The sequence below is a fragment of the Haliotis rubra genome, unplaced genomic scaffold (genome assembly GCF_003918875.1).
Source record: "Haliotis rubra isolate DU_JTF1 unplaced genomic scaffold, ASM391887v1 Scf77, whole genome shotgun sequence".
Taxonomy (NCBI): domain Eukaryota; kingdom Metazoa; phylum Mollusca; class Gastropoda; order Lepetellida; family Haliotidae; genus Haliotis; species Haliotis rubra.
Genome location: NW_025767490.1, coordinates 468,917 through 484,380, shown reverse-complemented (window position 1 = coordinate 484,380; position 15,464 = coordinate 468,917). Strand labels below are relative to the sequence as shown.

The 15,464-nt window shown below is 38.6% G+C and overlaps 1 protein-coding gene across 1 annotated transcript in view; it reads left to right on the top strand.

Annotated features, from left to right (window-relative positions):
* Window positions 1–3,344: 3,344 nt before the first annotated feature.
* The window catches only part of LOC124260615 (protein-glutamine gamma-glutamyltransferase K-like), a 32,603-nt gene continuing 20,483 nt past the window's right edge, over window positions 3,345–15,464 (top strand). The window contains exons 1-5 of the mRNA XM_046694936.1: window positions 3,345–4,002; window positions 5,727–5,948; window positions 10,665–10,922; window positions 12,251–12,369; window positions 12,826–13,108. Of these exons, the coding sequence (XP_046550892.1) occupies window positions 3,846–4,002; window positions 5,727–5,948; window positions 10,665–10,922; window positions 12,251–12,369; window positions 12,826–13,108 (1,039 nt within the window). The 5' untranslated portion in view covers window positions 3,345–3,845. The remainder of the gene's footprint in view (window positions 4,003–5,726; window positions 5,949–10,664; window positions 10,923–12,250; window positions 12,370–12,825; window positions 13,109–15,464) is intronic.

Below are 15,464 nucleotides of genomic sequence, written 5' to 3'. Positions count from 1 at the left end.
AGGGGTGTGCTCTATATCAACTAGTTTCACAAAAAGACACACACTCACACACTCACTCACCCACTCACTGTCTCTAGGGGTGTGCTCTATATCAACTAGTTTCACAAAAAGACACACACATCACCCACTCACTGTCTCTAGGGGTGTGCTCTATATCAACTAGTTTCACAAAAAGACACACACTCACACACCCACTCACCCACTCACTGTCTCTAGGGTGTGCTCTATATCATCTAGTTTCACAAAAAGACACACACTCACTCACCTCACCCACTCACTGTCTCTAGGGGTGTGCTCTATATCAACTAGTTTCACAAAAAGAAAAACATAACAAAATCTTCCATATTTTGTGTAAAACATATGTCTCAAGATCAAAATAATCACCGAAACACACCCCAACTTCATGCACATTATTGATGTGATCCTTTGAACTCAATTTTGAGAGAATTGGTAGCTTTAATACTTTGTTCGAGTCCTATGAAGATATCATATCCGATGGACGTGGATTGAGTTCTATGTCTAGGTGTGGTGAAGACACAATAGAGAAACTCTATATTTCCTGTCTGTTGTTCAGATTGCACTATGTAAATATAAGGTTAATACGCTGGCGTACTTCGGGATGGTAAACATCCTGTATAAGGATATCTGATAACCAGTCAATTTGGTGAACTAAGTACATTGTATTACAAATACAGACTATTTACCATCCCCAAACACAAATGTTTGATGTTTGGTGTATCATATCATCATTTATAAATAATCACACAAAATCTGTCTCAAACAGTACCTAGACCTGTCAAGTGTTCCTGGAATATGGGAATAGCAGGGTGGAGACATCCCACGGACGACATCCCCACCCTGCTAGGCTGGTGAATGGATAACCTCTGTCATCATCTGGACATGTATAGTCTGTTTGCAGTGAAAACGTACGGATGAATTTCACTTTAAACAAAAACGTAAATGAAATAAAGTGAAATTAAGATTGCGAATCCTCTTTATTTTACCCTGCCAATTGAACATTTAAATCTCAGAATTTTATTCATCTTAGGAAAAAAGTTGTTTAACAAACGATCATAGATTCAAATCGGTATTATTGGTTTGTATTACAAGGGGGTAAGTGCAGTAGTTGGAACAGTAAAACAAATGCACGTGCGGTACGTGATGAGCGTTAACTTAGACCAGACCTACTTGTTCTCGGTGTTTCATCTAATAAGCAACCCCCTTGTAATACAAACCAATAATAGGTAAAATTATGAGGATTCACGATCTTAATTTTACTTTATTAGATTTACATTTTTCTTTAAAGTGAAATTCATTGGTACAATTTCACTGCAAACAGACCATAGTCTGACCTTGGATCAGAAAGTCAGTCATGGTCATGGTTCAAGGGGCGGTGAGATAGCCTTGGAGTTAAAGCGTTTGCTAGTCCCGGGTTTGATTCCCCACACGGGTACAATGTGTGAAGCCCATTTCTGGTGTTCCCCGCCTTGATATTGCTGGAATGTTCAGAGCTACAGATAACTTTTTGGGTCATTGAGTTATGTACTCGCTTGTGTTCATCTCAATTGGGTATCCAAATTTTCCTTTGAATAAACAAATAAATAAACTCACCTCACTCAAACTCAGTTGGGTATTTTGCCATTATCCATTAATTTTAAAAATATAATAAAATTTAAATGTTAGTGTTTGTTATTTATATTTGATCTGGAATATGAGAAACAATGAGAAAGACTGCAAGTTGTCAAGTTCATGTCCTGAAATAGAACCTCTCAATATACCTCAGTTATTTTATCTATCCACCAGTACGCAAGCTAAGATTTGACACTTTTGTGTGTATGCATGTAAGATCACTTTATTAAGTATTTACAAAAATTCAAGCGTATTTTTCGCAATAGACTTAATAGGAATTGAGTTTTCACATAAATATTTGCGTAATTTACGCAGATACGCAGCTTATCTGTACCTCTGAATATTGCTAAATTAAACTCACTCACTCATTCACTCTGTTCTATCACTGGAGTGGTAAATTTAAGGCCCCTTCATGTACATTGATTCTATGTATTATCAATATTTCTCTCATGACTGACTATACACTGTTATGTGAAGCATGAGTTACTGTTTGTATGGCACACACTCGTATTTCCATATCTGTAGCTGTATGTTGCGTAACAGGTGTCAATCCCAAACAAGGCAATGTTGTTTATGTTAAAGGAACACCGCTCTGAACTAAATGTGTATTTGATCTTTGGGCAGTGCATAATATAAACACAGCCAGCCCAACCTTTAATTCAACACATAATTTAAGGAGTTTTGCACTGTATTCAACTCTCCTGGAAAATGCTATGAATATAACATATGTTAGTCAGAGATCTTGGAAAATCAATGCTGCTCTGCTCATCTAATTAGTGACATTGCCAGATAAATGATTAAATCAGCTTCATTATTCATGGACATCATTATAATTTTGCAGATATCTAGTCAGTGTGAATAAAAATTTCATAATAAGTTCATTAAATTCACTTTATAATGAGTGAGTGAGTTAAGTTTTACCGCTTTTAGCAATATTCCAGCAATATCACGGCGGGGGACACCAGAAATGGGCTTCACACATTGTACCCATGTGGGGACTCGAACCCGGGTCTTCGGCGTGACGAGCGAACGCTTTAACCACTGGGCTACCCCACCGCCCCCTCACTTTATAAACTCCCATAGCTGTGAACTAGGAACCTTCTGTATGTATTGCTTCAATAGACTTTAGAAATATCTTCTTTTCATGTATTTTCAGAAATAGTGAATTTGAATAATTTATCATCACCATTATCTGAAGATCAAATAATTGATACAATGGAAACATGAAAAGTGAAACAAGTATTTTAAAGTTTAAATGAAATCTGGACATCCTTCATTATCCAATTTTCTCACTATTAATAAACATATTTACCCTTAGAAATACAGGAAATCTTATTTGTTTTCTCAACATATTTTTGCTGGACATGCAGCATCCGAAGCAAATGTTTTTGTCTCTTTAAAATTGTTTGAATTTTTTCTGTAAATTCCTCTCCTTCGGTCTGGCAGGGGTTTATAGAACAGCAGTCATGCTACAATACATCCAGGAGATGTCCTTTAAACAGTTATTGAAACATCAATGACTGACATGGGGAACAGCCTGTAGGTCAGCCATGCTGTAGGTTTCAGTGTACGCTCAGTGGGGGTTTAATGTCACAAGGTGGGGAGACAGACATGCAGGGATGGATGAAACAGCCTGTTCTAAATCAGGTGTACAAATAACAACCTGACTTGAATGTTGAGAGGATGGTGTGATCTGTAGGGAGAAGCAGGTTGCCCTACTTGGATGGCGAGAGTTGGAAATAAACTGCAAGTTGTAGTCCTCTATCACCATTTCCTGGGGATACAAAACCTTCGGATCTAATGTGTGTGTGTTCTATATATAGGATATCTACAAGAGTCTAAAACATTGGGGGTTCTGTCTGTGAAACTGGCCCAGAGGTTGGAGCAGTGCTGAATGTGCAAATATTACATATCAATGTGAAACTGAGCAACACGTGTTACCAGAATTGACAAGGATGTGACAGGGAGAATGTTGTGACATTTAGAAATCGTCCCTGACCAATATCGGGAACAGTACCAAACACCACGTGAATAGGAATAAAAATTATTACATGGAGAAAAACTGACTCTTTGAATAAATTTCATTCAGACAGTTGATATTTCATTGTGGGAACCGAAGTTGTAGTACTGGGATATTTTTCAAAAGAACTTCAACACTGGATGTTTGGGACTTAGTATTACTACAGATTTGAAATTCATGACTACAAGAGACTATTATGGGATGTACAAAGAGTCAACCTGTCGATGGTGAAACGTCATCACGTGGCCGCACGACTGTGGATCGTACTTCGTACGGTAGCAGTCATGTGGGTGTACGAAAAAAACTCACTCGAGATACAACTCTGATATCTGTGGAAGGCTGGAAAATCATAGGTGAGCATCATTCAAGGATCTCAAACCGTCAGCAGCAGTTTCCTATAACTTTTTGCTGTTCCTTCTAGCCTTTCAATGAGGCTGTTTTGAATGAATCCATCAATATATTGTTATTCTGTCCTATAATTCGGAAGTGAGGATAGTTCAATAGTTCTTAAGACTCTGGCTGTCGTACTGACAGCTTGTTCTTATTATGTATTTATTTTAGGAGTTATGTGACTAGTTATCACATCCTGTGGGACTTGTGCAAGTCTATGTACCTCCCTGCTCTTTTACAAATAGGAAGGTCACTGGTTCAGTGCTCGCTGTCTCTGTAGTGGATAGAGCGTATGTCTGTAGAGCGGAAGGGAAGGTCGGCCACGGGTTCGGCCCCATAGTTGTCATACCAAACGCTGTAAAATCAGGTACTTGTAGTGCTTGTGGGGGTGGTCAATAAAGTAATAAAACCGGTCAGCTCGGTATGCTGTGTCCGGAGCCTCCAATCCAGTGAGACTCAATACTAGTCACACTAGTAAGTAAAGACACATAGAACAAACGCACAATTATGCATTTCACTATGTACAGGTAAGTGCATATGAAATATAAAGTATATTTTGCTAAGTAAGTACAGCTGAAAATAAACAACATTTTACATCACACCACACCAGATCATCTTGATTCCCTATTACAAGTGTAACAATTGGTGTGACCATGACATATATATCATGTTTACACAGGGCACTAAGTAGAGAAATTCTGGACACCAAACAACAGTGAGAGTAGTGTCTACATTTAATGCCATAAAGATTCCGACCATGCCACAATGCCCTGAAACATAAGGCAGCTGTATATTTGGTTCTAGGCCTGTCTCTAGTGAAGACAGCTATGATGTGTTGTGTATACAGATGATACATACAGCTGCAGTCTGTTGTGTTTGTCTAGTTCAGCTACAACAAGAATCTTTTTAGAAGTAATGCAGTGTGTTGTGTAGACATATCATAAGTACAGCTGCAATGTGTTGTGTAGACATATCATAAGTACAGCTGCAATGTGTTGTGTAGACATATCATAAGTACAGCTGCAATGTGTTGTGTAGACAGATCATAAGTACAGCTGCAATGTGTTGTGTACAGATGTAGACATAAGTACAGCTGCAATGTGTTGTGTATAGACAGATCATAAGTACAGCTGCAATGTGTTGTGTAGGCAAATGATGCTGTAGTGTGTACAGATCATAAGTACAGCTGCAATGTGTTGTGTATGGACAGGTCATGTTGGTACAGCTGCAATGTGTTGTGTAGACAGATCATAAGTACAGCTGCAATGTGTTGTGTAGACAAATCATAAGTACAGCTGCAATGTGTTGTGTGTCATAAGTGTAGACAGATCATAAGTACAGCTGCAATGTGTGTAGACAGATCAGATCATAGGTACAGCTGTAGTGTGTTGTGTAGACAGATCATAAGTACAGCTGCAATGTGTTGTGTAGACAGGTCATAAGTACAGCTGCAATGTGTTGTGTAGACAGTACAGCTCATAAGTACAGCTGTAAGTGCAATGTGATCATAAGTACAGCTGCAAGTGTTGTGTAGACAGGTCAAGTACAGCTGCAATGTGTGTGTAGACACAGATACATAAGTACATCATGTACATCTGTAGTGTGTTGTGTAGACAGATCATAGGTACAGCTGTAGTGTGTTGTGTAGACAAATGATAAGTACAGCTGCAATGTGTTGTATTTTCAGAACCTGACCCAAAGGAGGAGGTTCTGGGAGTGGAGAGCATTGACTTCAACATTGCCGAGAATACTGTTGCCCACCACACATCTGAATATGACATCACTGACCCAGAAGAGACGGAGGAGCCTAAACTGGTTGTTAGGCGTGGACAACCGTTTGACATCTCCATCACTTTCAACAGACCATACGACAAGAAGAAGGATGACCTGAAGCTTGTCTTCCAAGCAGGTAAGGCTGTCCAGAGCAATATACTATAGAAGAAAACCAAGGATGACTTAAGGCTAGTCTTCCAAGCAGGTAAGGCTGTCCAGAGCAATATACTATAGAAGAAAACCAAGGATGACTTAAGGCTAGTCTTCCAAGCAGGTAAGGCTGTCCAGAGCAATATACTATAGAAGAAAACCAAGGATGACTTAAGGCTAGTCTTCCAAGCAGGTAAGGCTGTCCAGAGCAATATACTATAGAAGAAAACCAAGGATGACTTAAGGCTAGTCTTCCAAGCAGGTAAGGCTGTCCAGAGCAATATACTATAGAAGAAAACCAAGGATGACTTAAGGCTAGTCTTCCAAGCAGGTAAGGCTGTCCAGAGCAATATACTATAGAAGAAAACCAAGGATGACTTAAGGCTAGTCTTCCAAGCAGGTCAGTTTGTCCTTAACAACAGGCTATATGACAAAACAAGGATGACTTAAGGCTAGTCTTCCAAGCAGGTTAGTTTGTCCAGAACAACAGACTATATGACAAAACCAAGGATGACTTAAGGCTAGTCTTCCAAGCAGGTAAGTTTGTCCTTAACAACAGGCTATATGACAAAACAAGGATGACTTAAGGCTAGTCTTCCAAGCAGGTTAGTTTGTCCTTAACAACAGGCTATATGACAAAACAAGGATGACTTAAGGCTAGTCTTCCAAGCAGGTTAGTTTGTCCTTAACAACAGGCTATATGACAAAACCAAGGATGACTTAAGGCTAGTCTTCCAGGCAGGTTAGTTTGTCCTTAACAACAGGCTATATGACAAAACAAGGATGACTTAAGGCTAGTCTTCCAGGCAGGTTAGTTTGTCCTTTCAACAACTGACCATATGATAAAACCAAGGATGACTTAAGGCTAGTCTTCTAATCAGGTAAGTTTGTCCTTAACAACAGACCAAATGACAAAACAAAGATGAATTAAAGTTTGTCTTCAAAGCAGGTAAGTTTGTTCCTTAACAACAGGCTATATGACAAAACCAAGGATGACTTAAGGCTAGTCTTCCAAGCAGGTAAGTTTGTCCTTAACAACAGGCTATATGACAAAACCAAGGATGACTTAAGGCTAGTCTTCCAAGCAGGTAAGTTTGTCCTTAACAACAGGCTATATGACAAAACAAGGATGACTTAAGGCTAGTCTTCCAAGCAGGTAAGTTTGTCTAAGACCGCGATGTCAGAAACAGAAATTATGGAAGCAGGTGTTCAATGAAAAAGGGTCCGCGGATGTCAGCAAATATCATACAGTCCTTAAACAAAACTCCCCACCCATGATAAATACATGCCCAGTCCCGAACTTGAAAATGTTAAAAGCGAATCTTTTCAGTCAAATATGTTGATATCCCTCCTTCTTTTTAGATTGAAAAGAATCCTTCAGCTGTTAACTGGCATGTTCCCAGAAACTTTTTGGCATTGCTTAAATACTTTTGTATTAATAGCAAATATGTCAGACTGGGCTAATTCTTGCAGCAGCACCTGAACAAAAACTATGTTTATAGTTATCAGCATACAGGCTGCTCCTCTAAATTGTACTACTGATCTCCAGGAAGATAGTGTCAACACAAAGCTATATGGAGGGTGAAGTTAATGCATCTCCTTGGTCCAGAGGAGCGGAGGTCACTCCAAGTGTGGAGTCATCTCACTGGAATTTGATAATTCATCTATCTACTTTGGTGATCAAATCCAAGACCTTGGCATGTTCCTAGATTCAATCTTGTCACTCAACTCTCATATATCTCATCTTGTCAAAACCTGTTTCATGTCACTCCGCAACATTGGAAATATTCGCCAATATCTTTCAGTTTATTCTGCCAAGACTCTTGTATCGTCACGTGTAATGAGTAAACTTGATTATTGCACCTTATTGGAAAGACCCAGATAGCCAAGCTGCAGAGAGTGCAGAACGTCGCTGCCTGCATCTTGAAAATATGAAAACATTACTCCTATACTGTACTCAGGATTCCAGCCGAGTTCCAGATCAAGTTTAAACTCTTATGTCTTGTTTTCCGCAGTCTCAGTGGAACTTCCAATCTTCTAACTGTGTACACGTCTTCTTGATCTCTCCGCTCATACGATAACAATTCACTTGTTGTTCCCAAAGCTAAGACAGTGCAGTATTGAAACAGGTCCTTTGTTCATGTAAGATCAATGGCCTGGAACAGCCTCCCGCAGAGCCTCAGAGACTGTTGTGACTTTCAAACCTTTAGGTCCAATTTGAAAAAACACACATGTTAAAGACTAAGACTTTCATCTTAACCTCTTTACCTTAATTGCATTTTACTTTGAGGATGCTTAAGCATGGATATGTGCTATTATTATTATTATTATTATCTGTTACCTCAGGTCTGGAATGTGGAAGAACGTGTTGGTAGTGATACCAACAACTTGTAAAATCCATCTCATGGGTTTAAGAAAGGTTGTGAGTGGAACATTCACCTGATGAAGGAGCAAGAATTAGCTCTGAAACGTCGTGTAAAGAATAAAAAAGAAGTTGTTATCCATAAAACATGTCATGTATTCATGGAAAGTTTTGATTTTTAGAAATTATTATTTACTTGATAAGCATCCATCTTGAAAAATTAGGCCCAACATGTGGCATCTATCATAAACACATGCAAAGGCAAGGAAGTGCAAGTATACAAACACAGGGACATATGATAACTGAACTGATAATTGCACCTGACATCATTTCGGAATAGGGGCGGTGGGGTAGCCTAGTGGTTAAAGCCGTTCGCTCGTCACGCCGAACACCCAGGTTCGATTCCCCACATGGGTACAATGTGTGAAGCCCATTTCTGGTGTCCCCTGCCGTGATATTGCTGGAATATTGCTAAAAGCGGCGTAAAACCATACTCAGTCAGTCAGTCATTTCGGAATATTATTTTGCCAATAAAACAGGGTCATTGTGTCTTTTTCTGAATCATTCCCACTCTCTATTGCACTGCAGATGTTGATGCCTTTCCTTATTTCTTGTTTAATCTGCAAAGACAACATAGATCTTAGTCAAATAAGATGTTCTGTGAACTTGAAAAAATAGCAATAAAATCTACTTTTACAAATACTTACCCCTCAAAACACCACCGTACTGAGGTTAAATCTGCAGTTCATTTGGTAAAAGAAGATTGGATTCTCCACAGCAAGGAGGCAACTCTGTTAACCCCTAATATACTCTTTTATCTGTGGGGGTTGTGGGGCAGCCTAGCGGATAAAGCATTCCCTCCTCATACTGAAGACCCGGGTTCGATTCTCCACATGGGTACAATGTATGAAGCCCATTTCTGGTGTCCCCCGCCATGATATTGCTGGAATATTGCTAAACTTATTCACTCTTACACTTTAATTTGATACATTATTATTGTAGTCAAATCATGGACATTATTCTTGTACTCAAATCTTGTACTGTATTCTTGACCTCCAGTCTTTGTACGCTATGCTGGTGCTCTAGTCAAGTGTGAGGTTTTAGTAGAATGTGTTTGCACGAGTTCAAGATAATTGAAATGCATGCCAGGATGTATTAATTGTCTGGAGTCTTCTGGAAATAGTGTACCAAGGATGCTGCAGCTTGTAATGTAATGAGCAGGATATGTTACACAACTAGTAATATTTCCTGTACAGTCCTTGTAGTTTTTGTGATCCATGCATATGATTTTCATAACATCTTTTCCCCAAAAGGAATCTCTTTTGGCAGAGATGAATATTCTCAAGTGTTGGCATGTTGTATAGTACTTGGTGATCCATGCAAAGGTTACCTGTGACACACCGGAGTCATTGTCATTAATGTGTCCATATATGATGACATGTGCCGTTTAAAGTTTATGTTTTAAGACGTTAGTGCTTGCAAACACATGGAGTCATCACTAATTTTCAATTGTCATTTCATATATGCTGCACAGCTAGTTTGCCCTATTATACCGAATGGAATCTATTCCTGTGGATAGTGAAGATTGATATTCTTTTGACTTTTATATTTACACTCAGTATAACAAGGTGTGTTGTGTCACACAGACATTGTAAGTATTAGATGGCTTGCTTTAAACATGTCCTTTAGAAGTGAGAGATATCTTTTTCAGTCGTTTATGTGATTAAGGCCAGACCAATTCTATTTTTTTCTTTACGGATTTTGGTCCTCAGAAAACCTAAAGGCAGGAGGGGGAAAAAAGAAAAATACAAATCACCAGTCAAAGTAATATTACTTTTAAATACTAAAAGTGTTTTACTTTTGGCAATTTATGAAGTGTATATGGGGCAAAAAACAATCAAAGACTTTTTGGCCAATAAAAACAATAGGATTTTATTTTTTGAGCAGGGAAAATAAAAAAATAAATTTTATTCTTGAACAAATACGATTGGCGGATCCATAAAACAAGAAATAAAATTGGTCTGGCCTAATGAGAAAAAAATGAATATTTCTTGAACATCCAAAAACCACTTCTTTGAGAGGAATTCTTTCACCTAGGCTATGTGTACTTATTGTTACTGGCTTCCCCATGTTACTGGCTTCCCCTTTTTGCAGTCCTAATCCGCACCTTTTTATGTACAAACATCTCCTGGTATACTAGTATATGCTTCTCTATCTTCATTCTGTTCATCACTTGCTTGATACCCATGTTAGAAGCTACACTGTAATAAAGAAGTTGTTCATCCATATATTGTTATCCATCCCAAAACCAGTAATACAAGGATATATGTTGTTTTACAGGAGGAAACCCTACTCCCAGCAAGGGAACCCATGTAGAGTTGATCCTGTCGGACAAGGATGAGCCCAAGCAGTGGGGGGCCAAGATCAAGAAGCAGAGTGACCAGGTTCTCACCGTGACTGTGTTCACCCCTCCCACATGCTATGTGGCCAAGTGGAACTTCAAACTGGACGTCATCAAGAAGAAGGATGACAAGAAAATCATATTTCGCTACAATCACAAAGATCAGATCTACATCCTCTTCAACCCATGGTGCCGAGGTAACATCTCGTTGATGTTTATGACATTTAGTTAATAACATCTTGTTGATGTTTGTGAGAGGGGCGGCGGGGTAGCCTAGTGGTTTAAGCGTTCGCTCGTCATGTTGATGTTAGGGAAGACCTTGTTGGTTCAAATAACATCCCACTTGGGTACAATTTGTGAAGCCCATTTCTGGTGTCCCCCGCCATGATGTTGCTGGAATATTGCTTAAAGCGGTGTAAAACCAAATTCAGTCAGTCAGTCAGTCAGTCAGTCAGTTTGTGAGATGTTAATAATGTCATGTTGATGTTAGGGAGATGTTAATAACATCTTGTTGATGTTTGGGAGATGTTGTTTATAAGATCTTTGTTTTCATTGTTAAAGTAGGCACAGTTTTAGAGTAAATCTTTGTCTCTGTAAATAGATTTTTGCATAGAAACAAATAACTATTGAAATGAAGAAGAAGACTGGATATTCAGAATATAGAGATGAATCATTAAGTTCTTTCGCAACAGATAGAGATTGGCGGAAGAGAAAATGATTCTGTTCAGGGACTTTGAGACAGACTAGCACAATTTATGGATATCAACTTTAATGTATACTGTTTGTTTATATTTACTCATGCCAATAATGGTTGTCACCCCCTTCAATTTTTTTAATTGGAGAGGGATGTGAGGTGGGTGTGAGGTGTGTGGGGGTTGGGGTGGGGGGGGGTGACAACCATTATTGGCATGAGTATATATTTGTTTGAAAATGGTGTAACCATCAATGTTGAAATGTCAGAGTAATTGTCAATTAAAGACGTCGACGTCGTGGTCCATATAATGTGTCAACTTTGATAGACCAGTGGTTCATGACTTCCAGGAATTCTTGATCAAACAACTTATTTAGTTGACAAATACTTCAGTAGAACTTGAGCTGTATTGCCTTGGTGAATCTATTATTTTGAATGAATAATAGAATGAATAGAATGAATAAATAATGAAATGTTATCTGGAATATTTTTGCTATGTCATCACATCATGACATCGTAGCTGTTTGTTTCTATCAAAAATATATTTTCAGAGACTAAGCATAATCCAACCTGATCCAGAATACATGTACTTACAGGCTGGTATGATATCTGAATGTAAATAGAAGCGACAAAACCCTGTCCACATCCATAAGAAATCTCTGCTAAAAACAGAGTCGATTGTACAAGTCTGACTATATCAAGAGTATGTCTTTGTTTCAGCAGTATTACAGCTGTACGATGTTGTTTGTTAGTTTTTCCTAGAACTGCTTGTAAGCTCATCTGAAGCATGTAAGACTAAAGGTGTACAGAGCTGTTAAATTTTCCTTTTCACAGATGACATGGTTTTCTTGGAAGGACAACAGGAGAAGGAAGAGTATGTGCTCAACGAAACTGGAAGGATTTATTGTGGCACCTCGAAGAATATCTCTAGCAAACCCTGGATGTTTGGTCAGGTAATCAGCTTATCGATTCCTTGGTTGACACATTTCTTTAATTCTACCAAAACATCTGTAAGTCACTCTCCATTTTCTAAGGTACATAATCATAACATATATGATCCACTTACAGAATTGTGTTACTAGCAGACCTTTAAGCCATCAATCTGAGCTTAAGGCATGGTTAAGTTTCTGGGCCTAGATTTTCGAAGCACTCTTAGCACTAAGATAGTCGTAAGTGCCATACATTAACATTAACTTACGACTATCTTAGCGCTAAGAGAGCTTCGAAAATCTAGGCCCTATTGCCCATCTGTTGGTCGGTTCTTTTAAACTCTCTGCGACATTGATTTAATAAACTGGAAATATTGAACATATGAAGACTATAGCATTTCTCTGTCTCCATTTTTCTGTCCGCAACAGACTTGAATTGATGATCACTGTTATTGATGACTGTTCAAATGTCTGTTTCAGTTCCAAGGAAAGGTCCTTGACTGTTGCATGTACATCCTGGATGAAGCAGGGATGAGTTGGGGTGTTCGGGGAAACCCCATCCCCATCGTCAGGAAGATCACCGCTGCTGTTAATGCCCCGGATGATTATGGTGTCTTGGTTGGCAACTGGTCCGGTGACTATTCTGATGGGACGTCCCCTCTTTCGTGGACAGGCAGTGTGAAGATATTGGAGCAGTACTACGACACAAAGGAATCAGTCACGTATGGACAGTGTTGGGTGTTCTCTGGAGTCACCACCACAGGTTGGTGCTAGTTGCAGTTTTATACATTATTGGAGATAATACCATCTACAGTCCGTTTGATTTCATTTGAGACCGATGAATTGCTGACAAACTCAAAATCTAAAAACTGCAACAAAACCAAATTTTGCACAGTCGCATGAAATCGACAGACCAACTCTGATGATTTGTCTCATAATTTTGGACACCGAATAAAAAGTTGTTTAACATACGATCATTATGTTGTTGTCATGTTTTGCTATTTTTTACGAGGGGGGACCACTTGCTGGTAGAACAGCCAGGTAATCAACAAGCATGTGTAGTGAAATTTCAATTTCACACATGCAACTCGCACACCTGGCTATTCTACCAGCAAGTATCACTCCCTCTAAAGAAACATCATAAGTGACAACAAAATAATGATATTTCACATCACTGGTGAGTGGCGACATGTTTCTGCATGGATTATTAACAAAATATCGTCCTGAACTGATAATTTAGAAGCAGACCATGAATAAAGTCCTAATATGGCATATTTTGTGAGAAAATGAAAACTTTCTATCACAAAAGTTAATCTATGATGTGATCGATAGCACAATTTTCACATCAGTAGTCCTATCGACGATATTTACAATTATCGATCATTTTAGGCAGCCCTATTGAACATTGAGCAATTCCATGTACATGGGAATTCTTGAAGGGTTCAACTGAATTTGACCACTTGTGGTGGTACATGGACATCCAAAAAATCATGCAGACATGTTATAGGTCAAGGTCATCCTTGCAATCACAGACCAAAAGAAAGGTTTACTTTAAATATGATCCATTTGTGACATGTCATAACATGCCCGTGCCTTTTTCTTTATATTTTCACTTTTACGTAACCAGAAAATTATTATAAAAGATTTCTTAAATAATATGTATGGTCGCCTATTTCCCGATATCTGTGGCTTTCGCGCTCGGTAACATGACATAACAACGGAAAATACCTCCGTTTGAAGCTTCATTATGAATAACATGGGAGGCGAATCGTTTGATGCCGGGTATCGTTCGAAAGCTCTGAACATCAACAACATCACTGAACCCTTGCCGAGAGTATTTTCACAGTTGTAAGAAATGACGCTTTTTCGCTACAGTCTGCTATAAGGGTCGTGATTGGTCAAAATCAGACACGTGACCTAAGGCAGCCAATCATATTACGGCAATGGATACCGTCCTCATAAACGAAACTTTAGATTTAGACGAAAGTGTTTGGTAAAATAATGCTATTCTGAACATATTAAGCAAGAAAATGCTACATATACGCAAATTATGGGGCTTATTACATGAAATGTGATGAGAATCATAAGTCGTTTTTAAGTCTCGCTTTTAGTCATATCCCAGCAATACTGGGGCATAGCGGGACACCAGAAATTGGCTTCACACATCGTACCCATGTGGGGAATATAAACTGGGTCTTCGTCATGATTAGCGAATGCTTTAACCACTAGGATACCCCACGGCCCCTTTACTTTAATAAACTCATACTGTCAGTTAAACATGGTACACATATCCTTAGATGTGATCTGAAGAAACTATTTGAAAAGCTTATGTCGCCAGCAACTTTTTTGTAAAGTGGCTGCTGACAATAGATCCAGGTGTCACTGTTTTTACATTTAACCTGGCAATTCTCTACCCAGGTGAGCTACAGTTGGTGCAATGTTTGTATAATGATATGGTTTAGGTAGCTTCATAGGTAGGTTCCATTGTCCATCACTCCTTCCTGGTATTGAATAAACATTTTAAAATTAGACGTTTTGTCTGAATGTTTTTCAAAATTCAAAATTTTGTTGGGTGCAGTCCCACCCGGGATTCGAACACACACCCTCAGAGTCAGGCACCTAATCGCCAGCACATGAATATGAGGGTGTGGGTTCGAATCCCAGATGGGCCTCAACCCAACAAAAGTACAAGAATTTGTACTTTACTAAGAAAGCGTAATCACAAAATATAACATATGTTACATTTAACCACGTTCTAAATGCCATTGTGTAATCAATATTTTCCTTGTATTACCTGGTATTTTGTGTCTGAAAGAATATATTCTTTCTTAAAGTTTGTCAGCATTTACAGACCGAATGTACTGCATGTGAAAATTGTTTTCACTCTGGAAAATATGAAAGTTTATACATTGCAAAGTGCAAGGAACATTGTAGCACATGATATAGTGTATTTCTTGTGTAAATATATTAGGTCACACCCACTAGTAGTGTTTCCTGATTGGCAGATGGTAGAATATGCAGGAATTGGATGCATTGTTGCACTACACATTGGCACAAAATCTGTTCAGTTAAATGATTATTTTGAATTGACTTCTTTAAATATTACACAGTGCAAAAAT